The 23,435-nt window shown below is 36.1% G+C and overlaps 1 protein-coding gene across 1 annotated transcript in view; it reads left to right on the top strand.

Annotated features, from left to right (window-relative positions):
* LOC119516704 (disintegrin and metalloproteinase domain-containing protein 5-like) overlaps nt 1-23,435 on the top strand; it is a 120,155-nt gene that overhangs the window by 57,280 nt on the left and 39,440 nt on the right. Inside the window, exons 13-14 of the mRNA XM_037813128.1 lie at nt 1,977-2,072; nt 20,842-21,040. Of these exons, the coding sequence (XP_037669056.1) occupies nt 1,977-2,072; nt 20,842-21,040 (295 nt within the window). The remainder of the gene's footprint in view (nt 1-1,976; nt 2,073-20,841; nt 21,041-23,435) is intronic.

The following is a 23,435-nucleotide window of genomic DNA, read 5'->3' on the forward strand; positions in this document are numbered from 1 at the left end:
GAAATGCTGATAAATGTAGCACCATGGATGAGTCATGAAAAGATAATGCTGACTGAAAGAAGCCAGAAAGATCACAAAGATATGTAATGTGTGATTCTGCTTATGTGAAATTCTAGAAAATGGAAACTAATCTTTAATGAGTGGTTCTTTGGGGCCAGGAATGGAGGTAGGTTGACTTTAATGAATAGGAGGGACATTGGGTGGCAACAGAAGTGTTTTATATCTTGATTATGCTGATGACTATATGGTTGTATACATTTATCAAAACTCATCAAACTGGACATTTAATATGGGTGTAGTTTATAGTACATAAATTAGACTTCAATAAAAAAAAATACAGGGTAATGCTCCCAGACAAGGATCTGGCTTGGATGGGATACTGATGAGTAAAAATGATTTGGGCATCAACAGTAGATGGCAATGGATTACAATAAATTGAATAAAATAGAAACCATAATTCTATAGTGATAGTAAAAAAACTGGGGGGTGGGAAGTGGGAAGGAGCAATTCTTCTTTACAGAAGAAAACTTGCTATTAAACAGAAAGAATGACACAATTGAAAATCACCATTATGTACAACCCAATGTGATAATTGATTTAGACAATGATCATCAATGCCTTTTACCTTATACTGTTGCTCCAGATCTCACTGTAGGAGTAAAAGAATGTCACTTCTTCCATTTTCTTGTTCACTTGTACTTGCATCACCATCATCATCATCACCACTCTCAATATAATTTTTGCAGAATTTTTATATGTCATTTATCCATTTTGTTTGATTAAAACTAGTTGAAGATCAATAGTTCTTCACTTAGGTGTGTGCATATATATGTGCATAAATTCATGTAGATTTTACTGATATAAAGATGTATAATACATTGGGAATGATTATAAAATATGCCATACTCTACTGTAAATCCACCTAGCCAACTGAATCTCCCAGAATGCTTTTGTTGATTTTTGCAGAACCCATCTGTCCATAGCCGGCCTAAAGTGGCAAATCAGCCGTGATTTGACAAATGGAGTTCCACTCCAATTGCTAATTTTGATCACATTAAATTTGTTATCAATGATCTACCATGAAATTGTTTCTCATGATAATAAAATTATATTAAAACTGAAACCTCTTTCAGCTTCAGCACTAGGCAATCAAAAAATTATAAATCAAGCTCTAATTTGTAGCATTTGCCAAATTCCTTTCTGCAAACACTTGCATTATGGTTGATTTCTTTTCAAGTGACAAATGTGACATTATGCAATGCAGCATTGGAAAGAGGTGTGCAGTAGCAGTATACAATATTTCCACGACAAATAGAGATAATAGACATAAATAGACTCAGGAGCATCAAGTAAAATATAGGGAAATAATTAGGAAGTGAAAAGCTTTTAATCTTTACTACCTTTGTTTTAAATATAATTTATCTAAGTGTAAGTTAGTAAAATTCAAGTTTTAATATGGCTTCGTTAACAAGTTCAAAACATTCTTGCAAATTTAAAAATTAGTTCGCTGAATCAGGAAGTGGCTGGTTACAGCACACAAAGAAATATATTAAGCATTGTAAAAGGAATGTAATAAGCATTGTAATTTTAGGAGCAATGCCTGGGGTTATTTTACTTTGGGCTCTATGTGTAAATAGACTTGGCTGATATAATTTATTACAGAAGTAAGAATATAAGAAAATGTTTAAAGGGAATGGTAATTATCAAGACATTTAATAATTATTTACTTAAGGTTTTGGCTCCATATAGTATATTAACATTATTTAATTTATATGGAATGTAGTGAAACAACACAGTTCCTTTGCAAACAATTGAATGAGACATTAATTTTTTTACAAATTGCCTATAAAGAATGGGATTGCTGAAGCCATGAATTTAATAAAAGTTTTATACTTTGTAAAGGAGTCTTTTGTTATAATTTTATTTGATGGTATCTAATCATACATGATTCAGTAACATTTAATATTTGTTTACAGAATTGCACACACAAAAAATGCTGTGATCCTAGATCATGTACATTTAAAGGTAAAGTGACATGTGGTTCTGGAGAATGCTGCTCCCAGGATTGCAAGGTAAGGGGCACTCTGTTGTATAAAAGCTTAGCATTAACTTTAAATACTTATTTCAAGGAGATGGAAAACATACATATATATAATAGTCAGCCCTTTCCATTATAGCATTTTCTAGCAACATTGGACCTACTCTCATATTTAAATCTATACGATAATCTATCGTTTCTCATAGTCTCATGTATGTAATGCCTGATTCTTCTCTCTTCACTTGACTTCTATTTGTATACATTATTACAGTTGTTTCTATTATCCTCTAGGATTCAGCCTATGCTGAGGGTGGCCTCTTAAGACCTCATTCTCTAACACCCCACCTCCCTTAGGGTCAGGAAGTTAGCTTAGTTCTTTTTTTGAGTAAATTCACTTCTCTATCTTCTGGTAAAGCCTTCTGTCCTTTGTGATTCATTCAGTTATTGCTACAATCATTCAATCCCTCTATAAAGTCAAAATTTAAAGAATTCCTGAATAATTTCCCCATACCCAGCAAAATTCACTGCAATCACAAGGAAAATAGACATGAACTCCTGATCAAGGCAGATGACAAACATCTGTCTGATTTTAATGAAGAAAAACTTTAACAATTAAGTTATTATAGGATTCAGAAGCAACTTCAGGAAACTGCCATTCTCACAAATGGTAAGGTTTGGCTTCAGTGAATTAAGAGAATATAATAAGAAAGGAACTGAACAAAACAAAATATAGGTGGATGAAATTGGGAATGATTACGGATAAAGATATCAATTCAAATATAAAATCAACGCTGAATTTAGCAAATACCAGAATTTCTGTGACTCAAACTAGTCATTGCTTTGAAGGATAAATATAAGACAAAGCCAAACACAGGATTAGAACAAAGAGGAAAAATAGAAAAAAATAGATAGGCTTGAGAACACAATGAGTATTTCTAATCAATTATCAAAGAAAAATAAGTGGCTTCCAGTTAAATGTACCAGCTAAACAAAATTTCTACTTTACTCACAACCCTGAAGCAAAGTTCAGAGGAAACAAAGAAACTGACATGCTAATCCTAAAATTCTTAGGTAAATGCAAGGAACACAGAATATCAGAAACAGTCTTACGAAAGAAGATCAAAGATGAGTCACCCTTCTATATTTTGACAATTGCTACAAAACTAAATCAAGGCAGTGTGATAGTGGCAAAAGGATAGGTATATAGCTCAGTGATACATAATTGAGAATCAAGATAAACCCTCATATTTATAGTCAATTATTTTATTTAAATAACTTACAAAAATTCATGCAGAAAATATTCAGTTCTCAATACCTCCCTTCACACACACACCTCTGTTACAATTGATGAAACAATATTATTATAATTATACTGTTAACTATAGCTCATAGTTTACATTAGGTTCACTGTTAGGTTGTACAGTTCTGTGTTTTTCCTTTTATTTTTATTCAAATATATATATATATTTTGTTCTAATATATATATATAATTATATATATAAATAATATATATATATGTTAAACCTAGAATTTCCCATTTTATCCACTCTCAAATATACAATTCAGTGGTGTTAATTACACAATGTTGGGCCAGTTGAACTACCATCCAGTACCAAAACATTTCTATTACCCTAAATAGAAACTTTGATTAAGCATTAATTCCCCCTTCCCCACCCCAGCCTGGGCCCTGGCAACCTGTGTTCTATTTTCTGACTTTATGCATTTGTATATTCTCATTATTTCATATCAGTGACATCATACGATATTTGTTCCTTTGTGTCTTGCTTATTTCACCCAATATGATGTCTTCAAGGTCCATCCATGTGGTCCCATAAATCAGAACTTCCTTCATTTTTATAGCCAAATAATATTCTGTTATATGAATATGAATATAACACATATTGTTTATCTCTGCCTATGTTGATGGACACATGGGTTGCTCCCACCTTTTGGACATTGTGAAGAAGACCCTTAAGAACATCAGTGTGTAAATATTTGTTTGAATTCCTGTTTTTAATTCTTTTGGGTGTATATCTATAATTGGGATTGCTGGGTCAAATGGTAATTCTATACTTAACTTTCTGAGGAATGCCAAATTATTTTCCACATTGGCAACACCATTATACATTGCCATCAAAAATATACTAGTGTTCCTGTTTCTCCACATCCTCTTCAAAACTTGTAATTTTCCATTTTTTAAATGGTGGTCATTCTAATGGTGTGAAATGTGGTTCTGATTTTTCCCCTAATTGCCAGTGATGTTCAGTATCTTTGCATGTGCTTTTTAGGCATTTGTAAATTTTCTTTGGAGAAATGTTTATTCAAGTCTTTTGCCCGTTTTTAAAATTGGGTTCTTTTTTTTGTTGTTGTTGAGCTGTAGGAATTCTTTATACATTCTGGGCATCAAACCATTATCAGGTATGTGGTTTCCAAATATTTTCTTCCATTCTGTAGTTTCTCTTTTTACTTTCCTGGTAATGCCCTTTAATGCACAATTTTTTTTTTTTTTAATTTTGATGAGGTCTTGTTTATATCTTTTTTTCTTTTGTTGCTTGTGCTTTGGGTGCAAAGTGTGAGAAACCATTGCTTAACTGAAGGTGCTGAATATGCTTCCCTATGTTTTCTTCCAGGAGATTTATAATTCTGACTCTTATGTTCAGGTCTTTAATCCATTTTGGATTGATTTTTGTATATGGTATGAGATAGGTGCCCACCTTCATTCTTTTGCATATGGACATCCAGTTTTCCCAGCACTATTTTTGAAGACACTATTCTTCCCCAGTTGAGAGAACCTGGTACCCTTGTCAAAAGTCATTTGACCATAAATGTTGATTTCTGAACTCTCAGTTTGACTCTATTAGTCTATATGTCTGTCCTTGTTCCAGTGCCATGCTGTTTTGATTACTGTGGCTTTGTATTAATTTTTAATATTGGAAAGTGTGAATCTTTCAATTTTGCTCACCTTTATCAAGATGGCTTTGTCTATTTGGGGATGCTTACCCCTACACATAAATTTGATAATTGGCATTTCAATTTCTGCAAAGAAGGCTGTTGGAATTTTTATTGGGATTGTATTTAACCTGTAAATCACTTTGGGTAAAACTGGCATTTTAATAATATTTAGTATTCCAATCCATGAATGTGGAATGTCCTTCCATTTATTTAACTGTTCTTTGATTTCTTTTACCAATATTTTGTAGTTTTTTGTGTACAAGTTCATACTTCCTTGGTTAGATTTATTCCTATATACTTCATTCTTTTAGTTGCCATTACAAATTGATATTTTTCTTATATCTTCTTTGGATTTCTCATTACTAGTGTATGGAAACACTTCTGGTTGTGGGGTGTTGATCTTGTACCTTGCCACTTTGCTGAATTCATTTACTTGCTCTAGTAGCTTTGTTGTGGATTTTCATGATTTTTCATATTTAGGATCATATCACCTGCAAATGGGGAAGTTTAATTTCTTCCTTTCCAATTTAGTTACACTTGGTTTCTTTTTCTTGCCTAATTTCTCTGGTTAGAACTTCCTGTACAATGTTGAATAATAGTAGTGACAGTGGGCATCCTTGTCTTTATCCTGATCTTAAAAGGAAAGCTTTCAGTCTTTCACCATTTACCATGATGTTAGCTGTGGAATTTTTTCATATATGCACTTTTTCATGTTGAAGCTGTTTCCCTCTATTCCTAGTTTTCTAACTATTTTTATCAAGAAAGGGTGCTGGATTTTGCCAAATGCCTTTTCATGCATCAATTGAGATTATCATTTGTTTTTTCCTTTGTCCTGTTAATGTGGTGTATTACATTAATTGATTTTCTTATATTGAGCCACCCTTCCATACTTGGGATAAATACCACTTGATTGTGGTGTAAATTCTTTCAATGTGTAAAACATTGTTTAGAATTCTCATATCTATGATCATGAGAAGGACTGGTCTGTAATTTTCACTTCTATAAGTTTTATTGAGTCCTTAAATACTGGTAGAATTCACCATTGATGATATGTGGGCCTGGATGGACATACTAGTAAGTTTTTAGCTACAAATTCAAACTATTTAATAGGTAAGGTACTATTAAGGAAACCTATTTCTTCTTGAGTGATCTCTGGTACACTTTGTCTATCAAAGAATTTGTTCATTTAATCTAAGTTGTCAAATATATTAGTATAAATTGTTTATAATATTTCCTTATATTTTTAAGTTTCTGTAAATACTGTGGTAATGCCACTTAGCTCACTCATATTTGAAATTTGTGCCATCTATCTTTTCCTTGATCAAAACCGCTTACAGTTTCTTTAATTTTCTCTATTGTTTTTCTGTTTATCTGCACTAATATTATTCCCTTATTCTTCTTACTTTTAGTTTAATTCCCCTTCTTGTGGGCCTTAATGTGAAATCTGAAGTCACTGATTTTAGGCCTTTCTTCTTTTCTAATGTATGAATTATGTGCTATAATTTTTCCCTAAGTACTCATTTGGTATCATGCCACATATTTTGATATATTTTCATTTTATACATTTCAAAATACTTTCTGATTTCACTTTTATTTAGAAGTGTATTCAAATATTTGTGATAATTCTGTGATGTATTTCAAATTTAATTCCATTGTGGTGAGTTAACATACTTTGCATGACTTGGATCCATTTAAACACCCTGAGATTTGTTTTCTGACTCAGTATATTGACTATCATCATATCAGGTGTGCACTTGAATAGCATGAGTATTCCATTGGTGTTGGGTAAAGTGATCTCTAAATGACAGTTAGATCTATTTGAATGATAATGTTGTTCAATATCCACCACAAATCTACTGTATCCTTGCTGCATATCTTCCCAGTTGCTCCATAATTAATGAGAGAGGGATATTGAATTCTCCAACAATTATTGTGAATTTGTCAATTTCTCCTTGCAGTTTTGATCAGCTTTTTCTTCATGTGTTTTAAAGCTCTGTTATTAGATGCATAAGTATTCAGGATTATTATATCCACTTGATGATTTGACCCCTTAATTATTTTGAAATGGCATTCTTTGTACCTAGTATTATTCTTTATTCTGAAATTTACTTTTTATAGTATTAAACTAGACACTCCATGTTCCTTTTAATTACTACTTAGCATGATCCATTTCATTCTATAATTTAACTTTTAATCTAATGTGACTTTATATTGTAAGTATATTTCTTTTAAGGAGCATGTAGTTGGAATTTACATTTTTGTTCAATTTGGCAATCTATGCCTTTTAATTGAGATATTTAGATCATTTAATGTGGTTATTAATACAGATAGTTCAAATATATCACCTTGCATTTTGTTTCTATTTTTCTCACATCTTCTTTGCTCCCTTTGTCCATTTTTTCCTGCATTTTTTCATTAATTGAAACTTTTAAATATTCTGTTTCATCTCTTTTTTGATTTATTAGATTTGCCTTTGTTTTCTTATGTCAGTGGTCAATTTGAGGCTTTTATTATGGATCTTTAACATATCACAGTCTACTTTCAGGTGATATTATACTACTGCCTTGGCAGTATAAGAACTTAAAATATTCTTGTTTTCGTCTTCTTCCAAACTTGTGTGATAGCGTTGTTGTGTGTTACAATTTTAATATGTTATAGTCTCACCATTGCATTGGTTTTTTTTTAAAAGTCAGTAACTTTTAAAATATTAAAAGAAATAAAGATTCCAATATATTTATCCATGTAATTACCATTTACTGTGCCTTTCATTTCTGTGTAAAGTCACAATTCCATTTTATATCAGTTGCCTTTTACCTGAAGCATTTCCTTTAACATTTTTTTTTGTAATGTAGGTATGCAAGTGATGAATTCTTTCAACTTCTGAACATTTGAAAAATTCTTTATTTTGCCTCTGCTTTAGAAAGATATTTTCTTTTGTTATAGAGTTCTAAGTTGACTATTTTTTTCCTACATTACTTTAAAGAAGCTGCTCCCCCTTTTTTTGGCTTTGAACATTTTTATATTACATTTTTTTTTATTTTGAAATAAATTCAAAGTTACATGAATAGTTGCAAAAACAGTACTAGCCCCATACACAGAATTCCATCATACCCTGACCCCTCTCCCCCGATAGCTCAATCCACCAACTTTAACATGCTGTCACATCGCTATTTCTTTCCCTCCCTCCCTCCCTCCCTATCTATCATCCATCATATATTTCTCTGTCTTCTGAATATATGAGAGTTAGCTGCACACATCCTTGAACATACACTATAATTCACGTATGTACTTCCCATGAACAAGAACATTCTTTTATGTAATTCCATTAAGCACAGCTAAGAAGTATAAGAGATTCAACAATGATACAATGCTTACATTCTGTATTTCCTTTTCCTTATGTCTCAACTGTGTCCGTTTGAGCCACCTGTCCTCCACCCTCCAATCCCATCCAAGTTCATCCTTAGCATTCAATTGTCGTCTGGTTAGACTGCCTTTTTTTTTTTCTTTTTTCAATTGTGGAAACATATACAGCCTAAATCTTCCTATTCCACCCCTTTCCTAGCCTTCCATTAGTGGGATTAATCACATTTAGAATGATGTTATGCTCTTTCCCACCATCCATTACTAGAAATTTCCCTTCACTTCAAACAGCAACCCTACACTCCTTTCTTGACTTCTCATTGCCCCTTCCCCCATTTCTCTTAACTCAAACTCTACTTTTCATCTCTATGGTTATATTCTCTGATAATTTCTTTGTGTTTACTGTGGGGCTTAAAATTAACCTCTTAAATCCCTATCAATCTTTTTTTCCTTTGATACCACCTTCACTTCAATAGGGCACATAAACTATGTTCCTATACTCCTTCATTCCCCCACCTTTATATAGTTGTCTAAAATTGCATATTTTACATTGAGTTCAAAACCATTGATTTGTCCTTAGAGTATGTGTATTTTTTATCATGTAGGAAGTAAATAGCGGAGTTATAGTTCAAAAATTATTGACTTCTATTTGTATTCCATTGTGTTTGGAGAATGTTCTTTGACTATATTCAATTTTTTTTTGTTTTTTTTTAATTTCTTGAGGCTTGTTTTAAGTCCCAGTTTATGGTCCCTTCTGGGGAAAGATCTGTGATCACTAGAGAAAAATGAGTGTCCTGGTGATTTGGGATGTAAGCTACTATATATGTCTGTTAAAATTCTCTGTATCTTTTTCTCTTTTCTTTGCCTCTATGTTGGTAAGTCTTCCTTTACAATCTGAAGTAGGGAAGGTCTTTTATTGGCAAAGTCTCTCAGCATTTGTTTGTCTGTGAAAAATTTAAGCTCTCCCTCAAATTTGAAGGAGAGTTTTGCTGGATAAAGTATTCTTGGCTGGAAATTTTTCTCTCTCAGAATTTTAAATATGTCATGCCACTGCCTTCTCGCCTCCATAGTGGCCACTGAGTAGTCACTACTTAGTCTTATATTGTTTCCTTTGTATGTGGTGAATTGCTTTTCTCTTGCTGCTTTCAGAACTTGCTCCTTCTCTTCAGTATTTGAGAGTCTGATCAGAATATGTTTTGGGTTGGGTTTATTTGGATTTCTTCTGTTTGGAGTTTGCTGGGCATTTATGCTTTGTGTGTTTATATTGTGTAGAAGGTTGGGGAAGTTTTCCCCAACAATTTCTTTGAATACTCTTTCTAGACCTTTACCCTTCTCTTCCCCTTCTGGGACACCAATGAGTCTTAAGTTTGGATGTTTCATTTTATCTATTGTATCCCTGAGATCCATTGCGATTTTTTCAATTTTTTTCTCCATTCTTTCTTTTGTTCTTTCATTTTCTGTTCTGTGGATTTCTAGGACATTGAGATGTTGTTCAGCTTCCTCTAGTCTTGTATTGTGAATATCCAGAGTCTTTTTAATTTGGCCAACAGTTTCTTTTATTTCCATAAGATCTTCTATTTTTTTATTTACTCTTGCAATGTCTTCTTTATGCTCTTCTAGGGTCTTTTTTATGTTGCTTATATCCTGGGCCATGGTCCTCTTGATGTCCTTTAAATCCTTTGCCATGTTTTCATTCTTTGATTGTAGTTCTTTAATTAAATTTACGAGGTATAACGTTTTTTCCGAAATCTTGATTTGTGTGTTTGGAGCTGGATTCTCCATATCATCTGGTTTTATCATATGCTTTAAGATTTTCTGTTGTTTTTGGCCTCTTGGCATTTGTTTTGCTTGATAGGGTTCTTTCAAGTTGTATCAAAAAAAAAGGGATATCAATCTAATTTTTCAGAGACACAGTTTGGTGACGTACACTTTCTCTAAGTAACCAGCAGATGGCGTCTGTGAGCCACCTATATCCCTCCAGTCAGATCTCAACCTTTTTTCCTGCGTAGTGAGGGGGAATGATTCTTGTGTGTTCAGTTGGAGAGCTCAGCCTGGGCACGCCGCTGGAGTCGTCCGCCCTGAATGTGGGGCACGCGCACGGGTGGCCAGGGAGGAAGGGCAGCTCTCTCTCGGTGTCCCATAAACCACCAGACTTGGTGTAGTGCCCCTGGGTTGTCCAAGCGGATCCCCCTCCCAGCTGCGTTCCTCCCTCAGCCAAGGGGGATGCCGTGCTATGTCATCAGTGTGTGCCGTCCCTCTAAGGAAGCCCTGGGACGCTTGGCTGTGCCGCGGGGCTCTCAGCTCATTTCAGAATGCAGAATGTGTGAGGCTGTCTTTACTGCAATGCCTTGTGGGCTGAGAGCAGCTGAGATTTTCTCCACAGAGAGAGAGTGAGAGACAGAATATTTCCCCTGATTCTCCCAAGGTCAGTTGTCACCAAAAGCCTCTGTCTGCTTGTTGAGGATTCACTGTCTGTATTGAGCAGTTATTATTAAAACCTCACTTGGAGCTGGGCTGAGAAAGTGCACGGCACGGCTTCCGTGAGGGAGGGGCTCCCGGCTCTAGGTTCTCAGCTCTCAGGGCGGGTCCGCAATTTTACTTACAGATTTTATGCTGTGATCTCAGGCATTCCTCCCAATTCATGTCAGTGGATGTTGAGTGTACTGTCATGTTTGTCTCCCCGCTACCATTCCAGGTTATTTACTAGTTTTTTGTTCATTTATGAATTGTTCTGGGGGAGACTAAGTCTTCCACTTTTTTTCTATGCCGCCATCTTCCCAGAATCCCTATATTACATTTTTATTAGCTCAGTTGTAGGTTTACAGAAAAAAACTTGCAATCAGTAGAATTCCTATTTAGTCTTCCCCCACATGCAGTTTTCCCTATTAACCATTTGCATTAGTGTGATACTTTGTTATAATTGATGAAACATTATTATTATAATTTTACTATTAACTCATACATATTTTCTGTTTGGGGTGATGGAATATATGATGGTGATGGTAGCATAACTTTGTAAATGTAGTTAATAGCACTGAATTATATATTTGAAAGAGTTGTTAAAATGGGAATATTTAGGTCAAGTATAGGCTCCACTGTCTTTTTGCTTTTATTGTTTCCATAGTAAATCTGCAGTTTTGTTTATCTTTGCTCTTAAATATGTAATATATCTTTTTTTTCTGGCTTCTTTTAAGGATTTATCTTCATCACTCTTTTGAACAATGTTCTTGTACAGTTTTCTCATATTTCTTGTGCTTGGGGTTCATTGATCATCTAGGATCCGTGGGTTTATAAATTTCATTAAATTTGGAAATTTTCAGTCATTATATCTTCAAATATTTTTATATCCCTAACTCTTTCTGTTCTTTTGAGTACTATAATTACATATATGTTAGACTGTGAAGTTGTTTCACAGCTCACTGAGGCTCTGCTCATATTTTTACAATTCTCTTTTCTCTGTTTCATTTTTTTTTTTTTTAATCATCATTTTATTGAGATATATTCACATACCATGCAGTCATACAAAACAAATTGTACTTTCGATTGTTTACAGTACCATTACATAGTTGTACATTCATCACCTAAATCAATCCCTGACACCTTCATTAGCACACACACAAAAATAAGAATAATAATAATTAGAGTGAAAAAGAGCAATTGAAGTAAAAAAGAACACTGGGTACCTTTGTCTGTTTGTTTGCTTCCCCTACTTTTCTACACATCCATCCATAAACTAGACAAAGTGGAGTTTGGTCCTTATGGCATTCCCAATCCCACTGTCACCCCTCATAAGCTACATTTTTATACAACTGTCTTCGAGATTCATGGGTTCTGGGTTGTAGTTTAATAGTTTCAGGTATCCACCACCAACTACCCCAATTCTTTAGAACCTAAAAAAGGTTGTCTAAAGTGTGCTTAAGAGTGCCCACCAGAGTGATCTCTCGGCTCGTTTTGGAATCTCTCTGCCACTGAAGCTTATTTCATTTCCTTTCATATCCCCCTTTTGGTCAAGAAGATGTTCTCCGTCCCACGATGCCGGGTCTACATTCCTCCCCGGGAGTCATATTCCACGTTGCCAGGGAGATTCACTTCCCTGGGTGTCTGATCCCACGTAGGGGGAGGGCAGTGATTTCACCTTTCAAGTTGGCTTAGCCAGAGAGAGAGGGCCACATCTGAGCAACAAAGAGGCATTCAGGAGGAGACTCTTAGGCACAAATACAGGGAGGCCTAGCCTCTCCTTTGCAGCAACCGTCTTCCCAAGGGTAAAACTTATGGTAGAGGGCTCAACCCATCAAACCACCAGTCCCCTATGTCTGTGGTCATGTTAGCATCCATGGAGGTGGGGTAGGCGAATACCCCTGCATTCTCCACAGGCTCCTCAAGGGGGCACTACATCTTTTTTTTTTTTTTTTTTCCCTGTTTGTCTTTTTTCTTTTTTTTTTTTTTTTTAACTTTCCCTTCTTTTTTAAATCAACTGTATGAAAAAAAAAGTTAAAAAGAAAACAAACATACAATAAAAGAACATTTCAAAGAGACCATAACAAGGGAGTAAGAAAAAGACAACTAACCTAAGATAACTGCTTAACTTCCAACATGTTCCTACTTTACCCTAAGAAAGTTACATAATATAGCAACATTTCAGTGAACTTGTTCCTACTACATCCATCAGAAATTAACAGACCATAGTCATTTCTGGGCATCCCCAGAACGTTAAATAGCTTATCTGTTCTTCTTGTTTCATTTTTGATAGTTTCTATTGTCATGTCTTCAAGTTCACTAATCTTTGTTTTATCCCAATTACTAATCTCTTAAGACCACACAGTATATTTTAATTTCAGACATTAGAGCTTTCATTTCTAAAAGTTCAATTTGAATATTTATTATATTCACTAAAATTTTAATTCATCTCATTGCTTCCTTTCAGACTCATTTTTTGCATGTATTGTAAAATGCAGCAAATAAAATTCACATTCCAAAAACCTTTTACAATTTATATACACACCGATGTGTTTTCCCTGATTAATAAAAATTTTTCTCATTATGAGCACATTCAGTTACTTTTCTATTATTGGTCCTAGTATAGTCTTAATTACACATATTAACTGTAACTTTTAACCAAATTAACTAACTTTTACTTCAGCCATCAAACACAGGCATTATGGTATACTATCAAATTCCCTGACATTGCTGCACTAGAGGGGAATAACTTTTCAGCTGTGAACAAACCAGATTCACATATCTATAGAGGTCTCTCACCTATGCTGTTGAGACTGGGGTAGTAGTTATTATTTTCATTAGCCCATAGATCCATCTATGGAAAAGAACATAAACCAAATTGTGAATTTTCTCATAAACACAATACTCTCTTGAATATATAGTAGAGGCTGGTGTGGTGGTCAGAGGCAAGAAATTAATAAAGTCATTGTTGGGTATGGTTGTGGAAAGGGGCATAGCCCTGGCCATGAATTAGACAACACATGGGCAGACTGAGTCTTGGAAAGAAAAAAAAAACAAAAAACAAAAAACAAAACCACAAAAGTAAAAACAAAAGATCAGGGGAAAAAGACGGAGAAAAAGAAAGTTAGTAAAGTTAAAATTTTATGGCCAGGGGGCAGAGCAATATGGTGGCATAGAAAGGTATGGAATTTAGTTAGTCCTCTTAGAGCAACTAGTAAATAACCAGGAACAACCAGTAAATAATCTGGAACAATTGTTGGGACATCTGTAAATGGACACACATCATACACCAGCCTAGAATGGGTGGGGCAGCTGAGACTGTAGCACAGAATTGTAAGTAAAGCTCAGCAAATCTGGAGCTGAAGCCCTTTCCCCCTCAGACAGGGTGGGCCAAGCTGAAACACTGCCATGTGGAAAAAAAAAAGAAACAGGTTACAGGGAAAGGAACTCAACCAAGCTCCAATTGTGGTTTTAATTAACACATTTAGACTACTGAATACAAGCTACAAACACAGAGCAGGAAGGGAGGCAGATTCATTCCAGCAGGGAGGAAGAGGCAGGGCTGATGGGAAAAAAAATACATAAATAAAAACAGAGACTTTTGGAGACAGCTGACCTCAGCTGTGTCCCAAGAAAACTGAGGGGCTGGGACTGGCTCTGAAAAGGGGCATTTGCTCTTTTTTCATTTTTTTTTTCTCTCATTCTAATCAGCCCATTAGAGAAAGCCTTAGGTCTCTTCAATTCCATGCTGACCCAGGCAAGTGTGGAGTTAACAGAGCCATAAAGACAAAGGAGGAATTCAAATGGAGAAGATAACTCCCTTGGGGGTGTATCTTCCCTAAGAAAAGGGGTGTGGGACCTGCTCATGTGGCTTCCATCCCTCAGAGAACTCAGACCCCAGGGCCCATGGGAAAACAAACAAACAAACTAGAAACAACTTAAGCTTGGCTTCTGTCACTCTCGGCCCCTCACCAGGTCAGGGTCAATGGAGAATTAAAGGGATCACACCTCTTTATGCTGGTGGGGAGCTTCAGGCTGACAAGCACCATCTGCTGGACTGGATAGGGAAAGCACAGAGTCTAGAGGCCTCACAGGAAAGTCTGTCAATCTTCTAGAACCCACCCTCAGGGAAACTTAATACTGAAAACATAGCCTCCTCCTGAGACCTGGGCCTCTCTAGTTTTGGAGTCTGATTGGGGCATTCAAGGAAACCAGATGCCTAGACAACAGAAAATGAAAAATCACACTAGGAAAAATGAAGATATGTCCCAGTCAAAGAAATAAACTTACACTTCAATTGAGATACAGGAATTGAAGTGACTAATTATTAAACAAATCTCCTAAATCAATTAAAAAATCAATTCCAAAATCAATTCAATGAGTTGAGAGAAGATACGGCAAAAGAGATGAAGGATATAAAGGAGACATTGGGCAAACACAAGGAAGAAATTGAAAGTTTGAAAAACACAATTGGCAGAGCTTATGGGAATGAAAAGCAAAATACAAGAGATGAAGGACACAATGGTGACATACAGCAGCAGGTTTCAAAAGGCAGAAGAAAAGATTCATGAACTGGAGAACAGGACATCTGAAACCCTACACACAAAAGAACAGATGGGGAAAAGAATGGAGAGATATGAGCAGTCTCAGGGAACTGAGTGAAAACATGAAGTGCATGAATGTGTGTGTCATGTGTGTCTTGGAAGGGGAAGAGAAGGAAAAAGGGACAGAGGCAATAATGGAGGAAATAGTCACTGAAAATTTCCCATCCCTTACGAAAGACATAAAATTACAGATCCAAGAAGTGCAGCAAACTCCAAACAGAATAGATCCAAATAGACTTATGCCAAGACACTTAATAATTAAATTATCAAATGTCAGAGACAAAGAGAGAATTCTGGAAGCAGCAAGAGAAAAACAATCCATCATATACAAGGGAAGATCAATAAGACTTTATGCAGATTTCTCAGTAGAAACTATGGAGGTGAGAAGGCAGTGGTATGATATATTTAAGACACTGAAAGAAAAAAAAACAACCAAGAATTTTATATCTTGCAAAACTGTCCTTTAAATATGAGGGAGAGTTTAAAATATTCTCAGACAAACAGACAACTAGAGAGTTTGTGAACAAGATACCTGCTCTACAGGAAATACCAAAGGGAGCACTACAGACAGGAAAATACAGGAGAGAGAGGTTTGGAGCACAATGTTGAGAGATGGTAGCACAATAATGTAAGTACACTGAATAAAAATGACTGAGTATGGTTGAAAGAGAAAGGTTAGTGTCATGTAGGACACCAGAAGGAAAGACAGAAGATAAAGACTGGGACTGTGTGGCTTAGTGAAACCTAGAGTGGTCAATGATTGTAATAAAATGTACAAATACGTTTTTGCATGCGGGAGAAGAAACCGAATGTCACCTTTGCAAGGTGATAAAAAGGGTGTGATATTGGGGGAAAAACACCATCAATGCAAACTAGAGTCTATAGTTAACAGTAACGTTGCAATATGCTTTCTTTAATGCTTTCTTTAGTTGTAAACAAAGGCAATACACCAAATCTAAATGCCTAAAAGAGGGGGACATAAGGAAAGGATATGGGATTCTTGGCATTAATGTTGTTGTCTGACTTTTTCATGGTATTTTATTTTAACCTTTTCTTTTGTGGCTTTTTTGTTGACTTTTTTCTTTTTCTTTTGTCTTTTGTCTTTTTACTTTTTTTGTTCTTCCTCTTTCTTTGTGGCTGTATTTTATCTCATTTTTACTTTTCCTTTTATCCTTTTATTACTGACCTTATTGCTATATTTTGTTTTATTTTTACTTTTACTTTTCTCTTTTTAGTATTCTTTTGTTTCAGTTCTCTTTTTTTGAGTAATGAACACGTGTAAGTGCTAATTCTGGTGATGAATGCACAGCCATATGATATTGTAAACAATTGTACACTGTGGATGCTTGTATGGTATTTGAATATATCTCTATAAAATTGCAGGGAAAAAATAAACAGAGGGACATACAAGTGCTGGAGAGAACTTGGAGAGAGAGATGTATGCATTCACTGTTGATGGGGAAGTAGAATGGTGTAGCTTATCTGGAGGACAGTACAGTAGCCTGTCCTCGGTATGGGGGGGGTTTCAAGGTCTTGCAACCTCAGTATTGGGTATATACTTGGAAGATCAGAGCAAGGACATGAGTGGACATTTACGCACCAGTATATATAGTGGCAGTATTCAGTATTTGCAATAGACATAATAGTGGCTTAAGAGTACACTGACTGATGAACAGAGTGGTGAACTGTAGTATATGCATTCAACAGAATATTGAGCAGCCACAAGAAGAAATGAAGCTGTGAGACATGCAACTAGGTGAATGGATCTTGAGTACAACATTTTGAGTGAAGCACAGCAGAAACAAGAGGACAAATATTATAATGCCCCACTAATATGGACTAACTATAATGTGCAAACTCTGAGAATTGAATTTGAGAACATAGGTTATCAGAGCAAGGCTTACTGTAAAGGTTCCTAGACTGTAAACTCTTAACAGCAGTCACATTTACTCCTGACTTGTAATGGTTATATCTAAATCCTGAGATGGTGAGCTCCTTGTGTATAACCAGGTCAGTCTCTGGAACTTTGGGTATCTGTGACACATGAGACTCAGAGCTAGAACTTGGCAGCTATGAATGTCAGTATTTCCCTATACGGCAACTGTTGTAAGAGCTGAAAAAGAATTCAGACTTTAATTAGAGATATGAGCACAGAGGATCTGGTTAGAACTAAGGCAAATCAGGCCCAAAGTAAAGGATGATATTGACTAGATTTTAAAACTACAACTAATGTGTGAGACCAAAGGAGGAGATGTTTATCTGGTGTGGGATCTATATTTTCTGTAGTACACTAGATAATTTAACTTGTATGATCAGTTTGTTTGAACACCATAGGTTCACAGAGCTTTGAATGTGAAGTGGGATTTGGTGAGTTTCTGCAGGCTTGGGTGAAATCCCAACACATCACAGAGTGATATGGGCAGAGAGTATAAGTGCATTTTTGGGGCTCCCCTGAGGAGCTGGGGAGAAATGCAAGTGTTGGACTTTCCGACCTGGGCTGTTGCTGATTTTCCCACAAACATTGAGGACTGCCAATTTGGTGGGCCGAGCCCTCGATCAGGGGGCTTTCCCCTATGAGGCTAGTTGCTGTAAGGGAAAAGCTAAGCCCACTTATAATTGTGCCCAGGAGTCCCCGCTAGAAAGCCGATGTGGCCCTCTCTCTCTCTCTCTAAGCCCACTTGGCAGGTGAACTCACTGCCCTCCCCACTACGTGAGACTGAGACTCCCAGGGGTGTGAATCCCTCTGGCAATGAGGGAAATGACTCCTGGGAATGAGCCTGGACCCAGCACTGTGTGATTGGGAGGATCTTCTTGACCAAAAGGGGGAAGAGAGATGAAACAAAATAAGATTCCAGTGGCTGAGAGATTTCAAATGGAGTTGAGAGGTTAATCTGGAGGGTATTCTTATGTGCTATATAGATATCACCTTTTAGTCTTTAGTGTGTTGGAATGGCTAGAGGGAATACCTGAAGCTGTCAAACTGCAACCCAGTGACCTTGATTCTTGAAGATAATTGTATAACTATGAAGACTGCATAGTGTGCTGTGTGGCTGTGAAAACCGTGTGGCTCACACTCCCTTTATCCAGCATATGGACAGATGAGTGGAAAAATGGGGACAAAAATTAGATGAAGAATAGGGTGGGATGGAGGGGATGGAAAGAGTTAGGGTTTCGTTTTTGCTTTTATTTTTATTTTGGAGTAAGCAAAATGTTCAAAAATTGATTCTGGTGAATGCACAACTGTATGTAAATAATTGTACACAGTGGATGACTGTAGGGTATGTGAATATATCTCAATTAAACTTTTTTTAAAAAAATAAATGGACAATGTGGGGAGGAGAGGAATGGGATGTTTTGGATGTTCTTTTTTATTTTAATTTTTATTTTACTTTTTGGAGTAATGAAAATGCTCAGAGTTTGTGGTGATGAAAGCACAACTATGATGATACTGTAGACAACTGATTGTACACTTTGAATAATTCTGTGTTATGTGATTATATCTCAATAAAATTGCATTAAACCAAAATTTTTATGGCCATTTTGGACTCAATCTGGGAACCAAGGAAAGAAATCTTTCAAGCATTAAATGAACTCATGAAGCACATTTCTTAAGCAAGTGATTTAATTAACTCTGGCAAGAGGGTTCACTCACTCTTCTTGGAGGAATAACCTCAATCACTGTGGAAGTATAATTTTTCAAAATGCCAAAATTCTCAAACAATTATAGAATTAACATATGTAAAACCCAATGTTTATTCTTCCCCTTAATGGAGGAGCCAATAGGATGATAAATCTTGGTTCAAAGAGCATTTGAGGAACTGTGTATTTATCAGTATTAAAAAAGAAGTTAGAGTAAAAGTAAGATTGCTATTTATAGAAATTTGTAAACAGAAGCAAATTCTGAATAAGCAGTATTCTGGTTTGCTAATGCTGTTATTTTGCAAAATACCAGAAAAGGACTGGCTTTTATAAAGGGGGTTTATTTGGTTACAAAATTATAGTCCTAAGGCCATAGAAGTGTCCAAACAAAGGCATCAACAATAGGGTACCTTCACAGAAGAATGGCCAATGGCATCGGGAAAGCCTTTTTGTCATCTGGGAAGGCACATGTACGCAGCTGACATCTGCTCCGAGCTTCTGGTTTCCAAATGGCTTTCTTCTGGGACGTTTCTCTCTAGGCGCCTTAGGGTATTCTCTTAGTTTCTCCCAGGCAAACTCTGGATTAGTGAAAGTCTATTTTCAATGGTCGTCCTGGAAATGTCTCTCTTGGCTGCAGCTGCACTGAGCTCCTTCTGTCTGAGCTCTTATAGGGCTCAGGTAAAACTAATCAAGACCCATGCTGAATCGGTGGGGCCATGCCTCCATGGAAATAATCTAATCAAAGGTATTACCCACAGTTGGGTGGGTCACATCTCCATGGATTCCAACCTAATCAACACTAATCCATCTGCCTGCCCAAGATTGCATTAAAGAACATGGCATTTTTGGGGACATAATACATCCAAACTGGCACAATCAATATTAATAGTTTTTCAGTATACATATATGAATTTTCCTTAAGAAGCTATTTTAATAATTGGTTTTAATTGAATGTTGACTCCATAAGCTTGGATGACAAGTAAATATTGTGTTTTATCTTCTCACTCATTACTTAGAGAAATTCTATCAGATTTGCTACAGGCGTAAATACGTATTGAGAACACAAGATGCTATAGAAAGATCATATAGAGAAAACCTGTTTTGAGGAGAGAAATGTATATAAGCTGGGCCTCTAACACCTTTGAAAGCTAGAACAAATTTAGCTTATTCTGCATAGGTTAGTAATGACAACCATGAGGAACTGGGGCTGGGGTTGAGGAAAGTATGGGTTGCAAAGATGGTATTTAGATATTTTTTTGCAAAAGCAGTCATATAGAAAGGGAACATGGAAGCTAATAGCCAGAGTAACTGCTGAAGAGATCAGACATGTCTTATTGGGGAAGTTAATATTAAGTCATTTGCAATAAAATAAACTTTCTCCTGTGTGTCCTTACAGTATCTTCATTAAAATCTTACATTTCTCCCCTAAATATGTGTGATGTGATTTGATATTTTATAAATGGTTGCTGATTCCTGTTTTAAGGTTGGCATATGGAGATACCAGAGGCTAGCCACATAAGCATGGCTATAGATGGGCCATGGCTAATTATTTATATTAATCCCTTAGATTCATTTTCTGAGCTTTTATCTCTGGCCTCTCTCATAGTTGTTACTCATTCCTTTATACAAAGTAAATTCAATCACCTAAATATCTATGCAATGCTTAAGTAGCAAACAAGAAGACAATTTTTTACTGTTCTTATCAACTGATGGAAATGTTGAGTCTAACAAAAAAGAAAACTTAAGAATCATTGATATGTAATCTTTTCTTATGTTCTTTTTCCCTCCTAGATAAAACCACTTGGTGACAAATGCAGGGACTCTTTTGATGAAGAATGTGATTTTGTTGAATTTTGTGATGGAACGCACTCATACTGTGTGCCTGACACTTATGCACGCAATGGAGAACTTTGTGATTCAGGCGATTCCTACTGTTTTGGAGGACGATGCCGGATGTTTAACAGACAGTGCCAGAAATTAATCGGAGGCGGTAAAGACCATAATTTTCTTCTTAGTTTCTAAACTCTAATTGTTCCAAAATGTGCTGTTCAATTCTATAGAATAAAAATGTAAACATAATTTGTTAATGAGTTTAGGATGTCTCCAGGTTACAGGAAGGGCCTCTAAATACTGTCTAGATTAATATGACTTTCAGTAATGTAAGGAGCAAGTGAAATAGAGGTTTTGGTGATTATCATGATTTTGTTCTGCTTTTCTGTCAGAATCATTAGTTGCATCATCTGGCAAGGGAGTGACTATACAGTAGCATCTAAAATATAAGCAAACAAATGACCAGTGGAATTAAAAGGAACAGAAGAGTATTCCACATCCATGATCCAATTTTTCCCCAAGTAAAACCAGCTAAACAAGTCTCAGTGCTGGCCAAATAATTTAGAACCAGACAGTGGGTAGTCATATAGGTGTCCCCAAAGTACTTATCTTACTTGCTGTGTCTCTAATATTAGCAATGATCTGAAGTGATTTTAAAGTCCTCTGTGACAACTCAGGGTACAGCAGTCTTCATGGAAAAGAGTACGCATTTCTTCCTAGAGGCAAGCGTGATACCTAAAGCATCATGATTTTTGTTCTAGTTTACTAATGCTGTGGAATGCAAAACGCCAGAGATGGACTGGCTTTTATAAAAAGGGGGTTTATATGGCTACACAGTTACAGTCTTAAGGCTATAAAGTGTCCAAGGTAACACATCAGTAATCGGGTACCTTCACTGGAGGATGGCCAGTGGCATCCGGAAAACCTCTGTTAGCTGGGAAGGCACGTGGCTGGCGTCTGCTCCAAAGTTCTGGTTTCAAAATGGCTTGATCCCAGGACGTTCCTCTTTAGCAAGCTTGCTTCTCTTCAAAACGTCACTCACAGCTGCACTGAGTTCCTTCTCTTTGAGTCAGCTCGTTTATATGGCTCCACTGATCAAGGCCCACCCTGAATGGGTGGGCCATGCCTCCATGGGAATATCTCATCAGAGTCATCACCCACAGCTGGGTGGGGCACATTCCAAGCAAATCTAATCAGCACCAAAACGTCTGCCCCACAAGGCTACATCAAAGATAATGGCATTTGGGGGACACAATACTTTCAAACTGGCACAATTTTGAAATAATCTCTGTCCATTCCTAGTGAACACATGTGTTAATGCATCTATCACCTGATAAGTCTGGGCCTAATAATCACATTTTGCACGTATTATGAGGGTGTTATAACTTTGGTGTGATACTGTGCGCTGGAAGGTTTAAAGTCTTATTGATTGTAAAATTACATATATTATTAGAGAGATTTGTCACCAGATTGAATTGTGTAGCTTCTAAAGGAGTGTGAGTTCAAACCCAAGAGTTGTATCAGGGTTTTTCAACCTCAGCACTGTTGTTACTTTAGGCTAGATAATTATTTGTTGTGAGATGCCACATCTGTGCATTGTAGGATGTGTAGCTGTATCCTTGGCCTCTACCAACTAAATGCAATTCCTGGAGACATTTTTGGTTGTCACAACGTGGATGGGGCTGCTACTGGCTTCTAGTGGGTGGAGGCCCAGGATGCTGCTAAATTTCCTACAGTGTACATGTCAACCTCACTACAAAGAATTATTTGGTTCAAAATGTCAGTAGTGCTGAGGTTGAGGTATCTTGCTCTAGAGTGTGCCACAGGTTCAGCTACTTGAGCAGATTTAGACTTTTGAAAGGGATTATATTCTGCACTGAAGTCTGAATAGTTGTTGCAAAGACAACCTGGTATTGTCCTATTTCAATTTTAAGACAACATCTATCAAAAAACAATACTGTGTCAGGATTTTGTTATGATAATGCCACAAAGACTGGTTCTGGGCATAGATAGTTTCCAATCTATAGAAGCACAGGCATCAGAGAAGTGTAATAGAGTTGGATTGTTGAATAGTTATGTGAGGATAAATCAACAGTATTCCAAAATCAATTAATCTCTAAGAGAAAAAAATGTTTAGGGTTTCCAGTGAGCAATAAGGATTATACAGCATATAGCATCGTAAAATTTAAAGGTGATTCCAGTACAATGTCTAAGGCTACTTCACCTAATTTAGCTAAAGCTGTAATTGCTCTGGATTAGGAGACAGGCTATAATAGGTGAAGTCTTTCATGACCACTGGATAGTTGGCTAAATACCCCTAGGATATGACTTTAACATTATATGAATTTACAGAAAGTAAAGTTTATGATAATCTGGAAGACACAGCAAGGGTGGTTATTGGAGGGTATTTTGAGGTAAATAAAGGCATCGCTGACCTCTGAGTTCAATAGAAGTTGTTCTATATGTTTGAGTTAGTAACATCATATACTCAGCTTACTATTGCATAAAATTGGGAACTGATTGTCTACACAGCTTCCTAACCTCAGAAATTTTAG

The sequence above is a fragment of the Choloepus didactylus genome, chromosome 20 (genome assembly GCF_015220235.1).
Source record: "Choloepus didactylus isolate mChoDid1 chromosome 20, mChoDid1.pri, whole genome shotgun sequence".
NCBI classification, from domain to species: domain Eukaryota; kingdom Metazoa; phylum Chordata; class Mammalia; order Pilosa; family Megalonychidae; genus Choloepus; species Choloepus didactylus.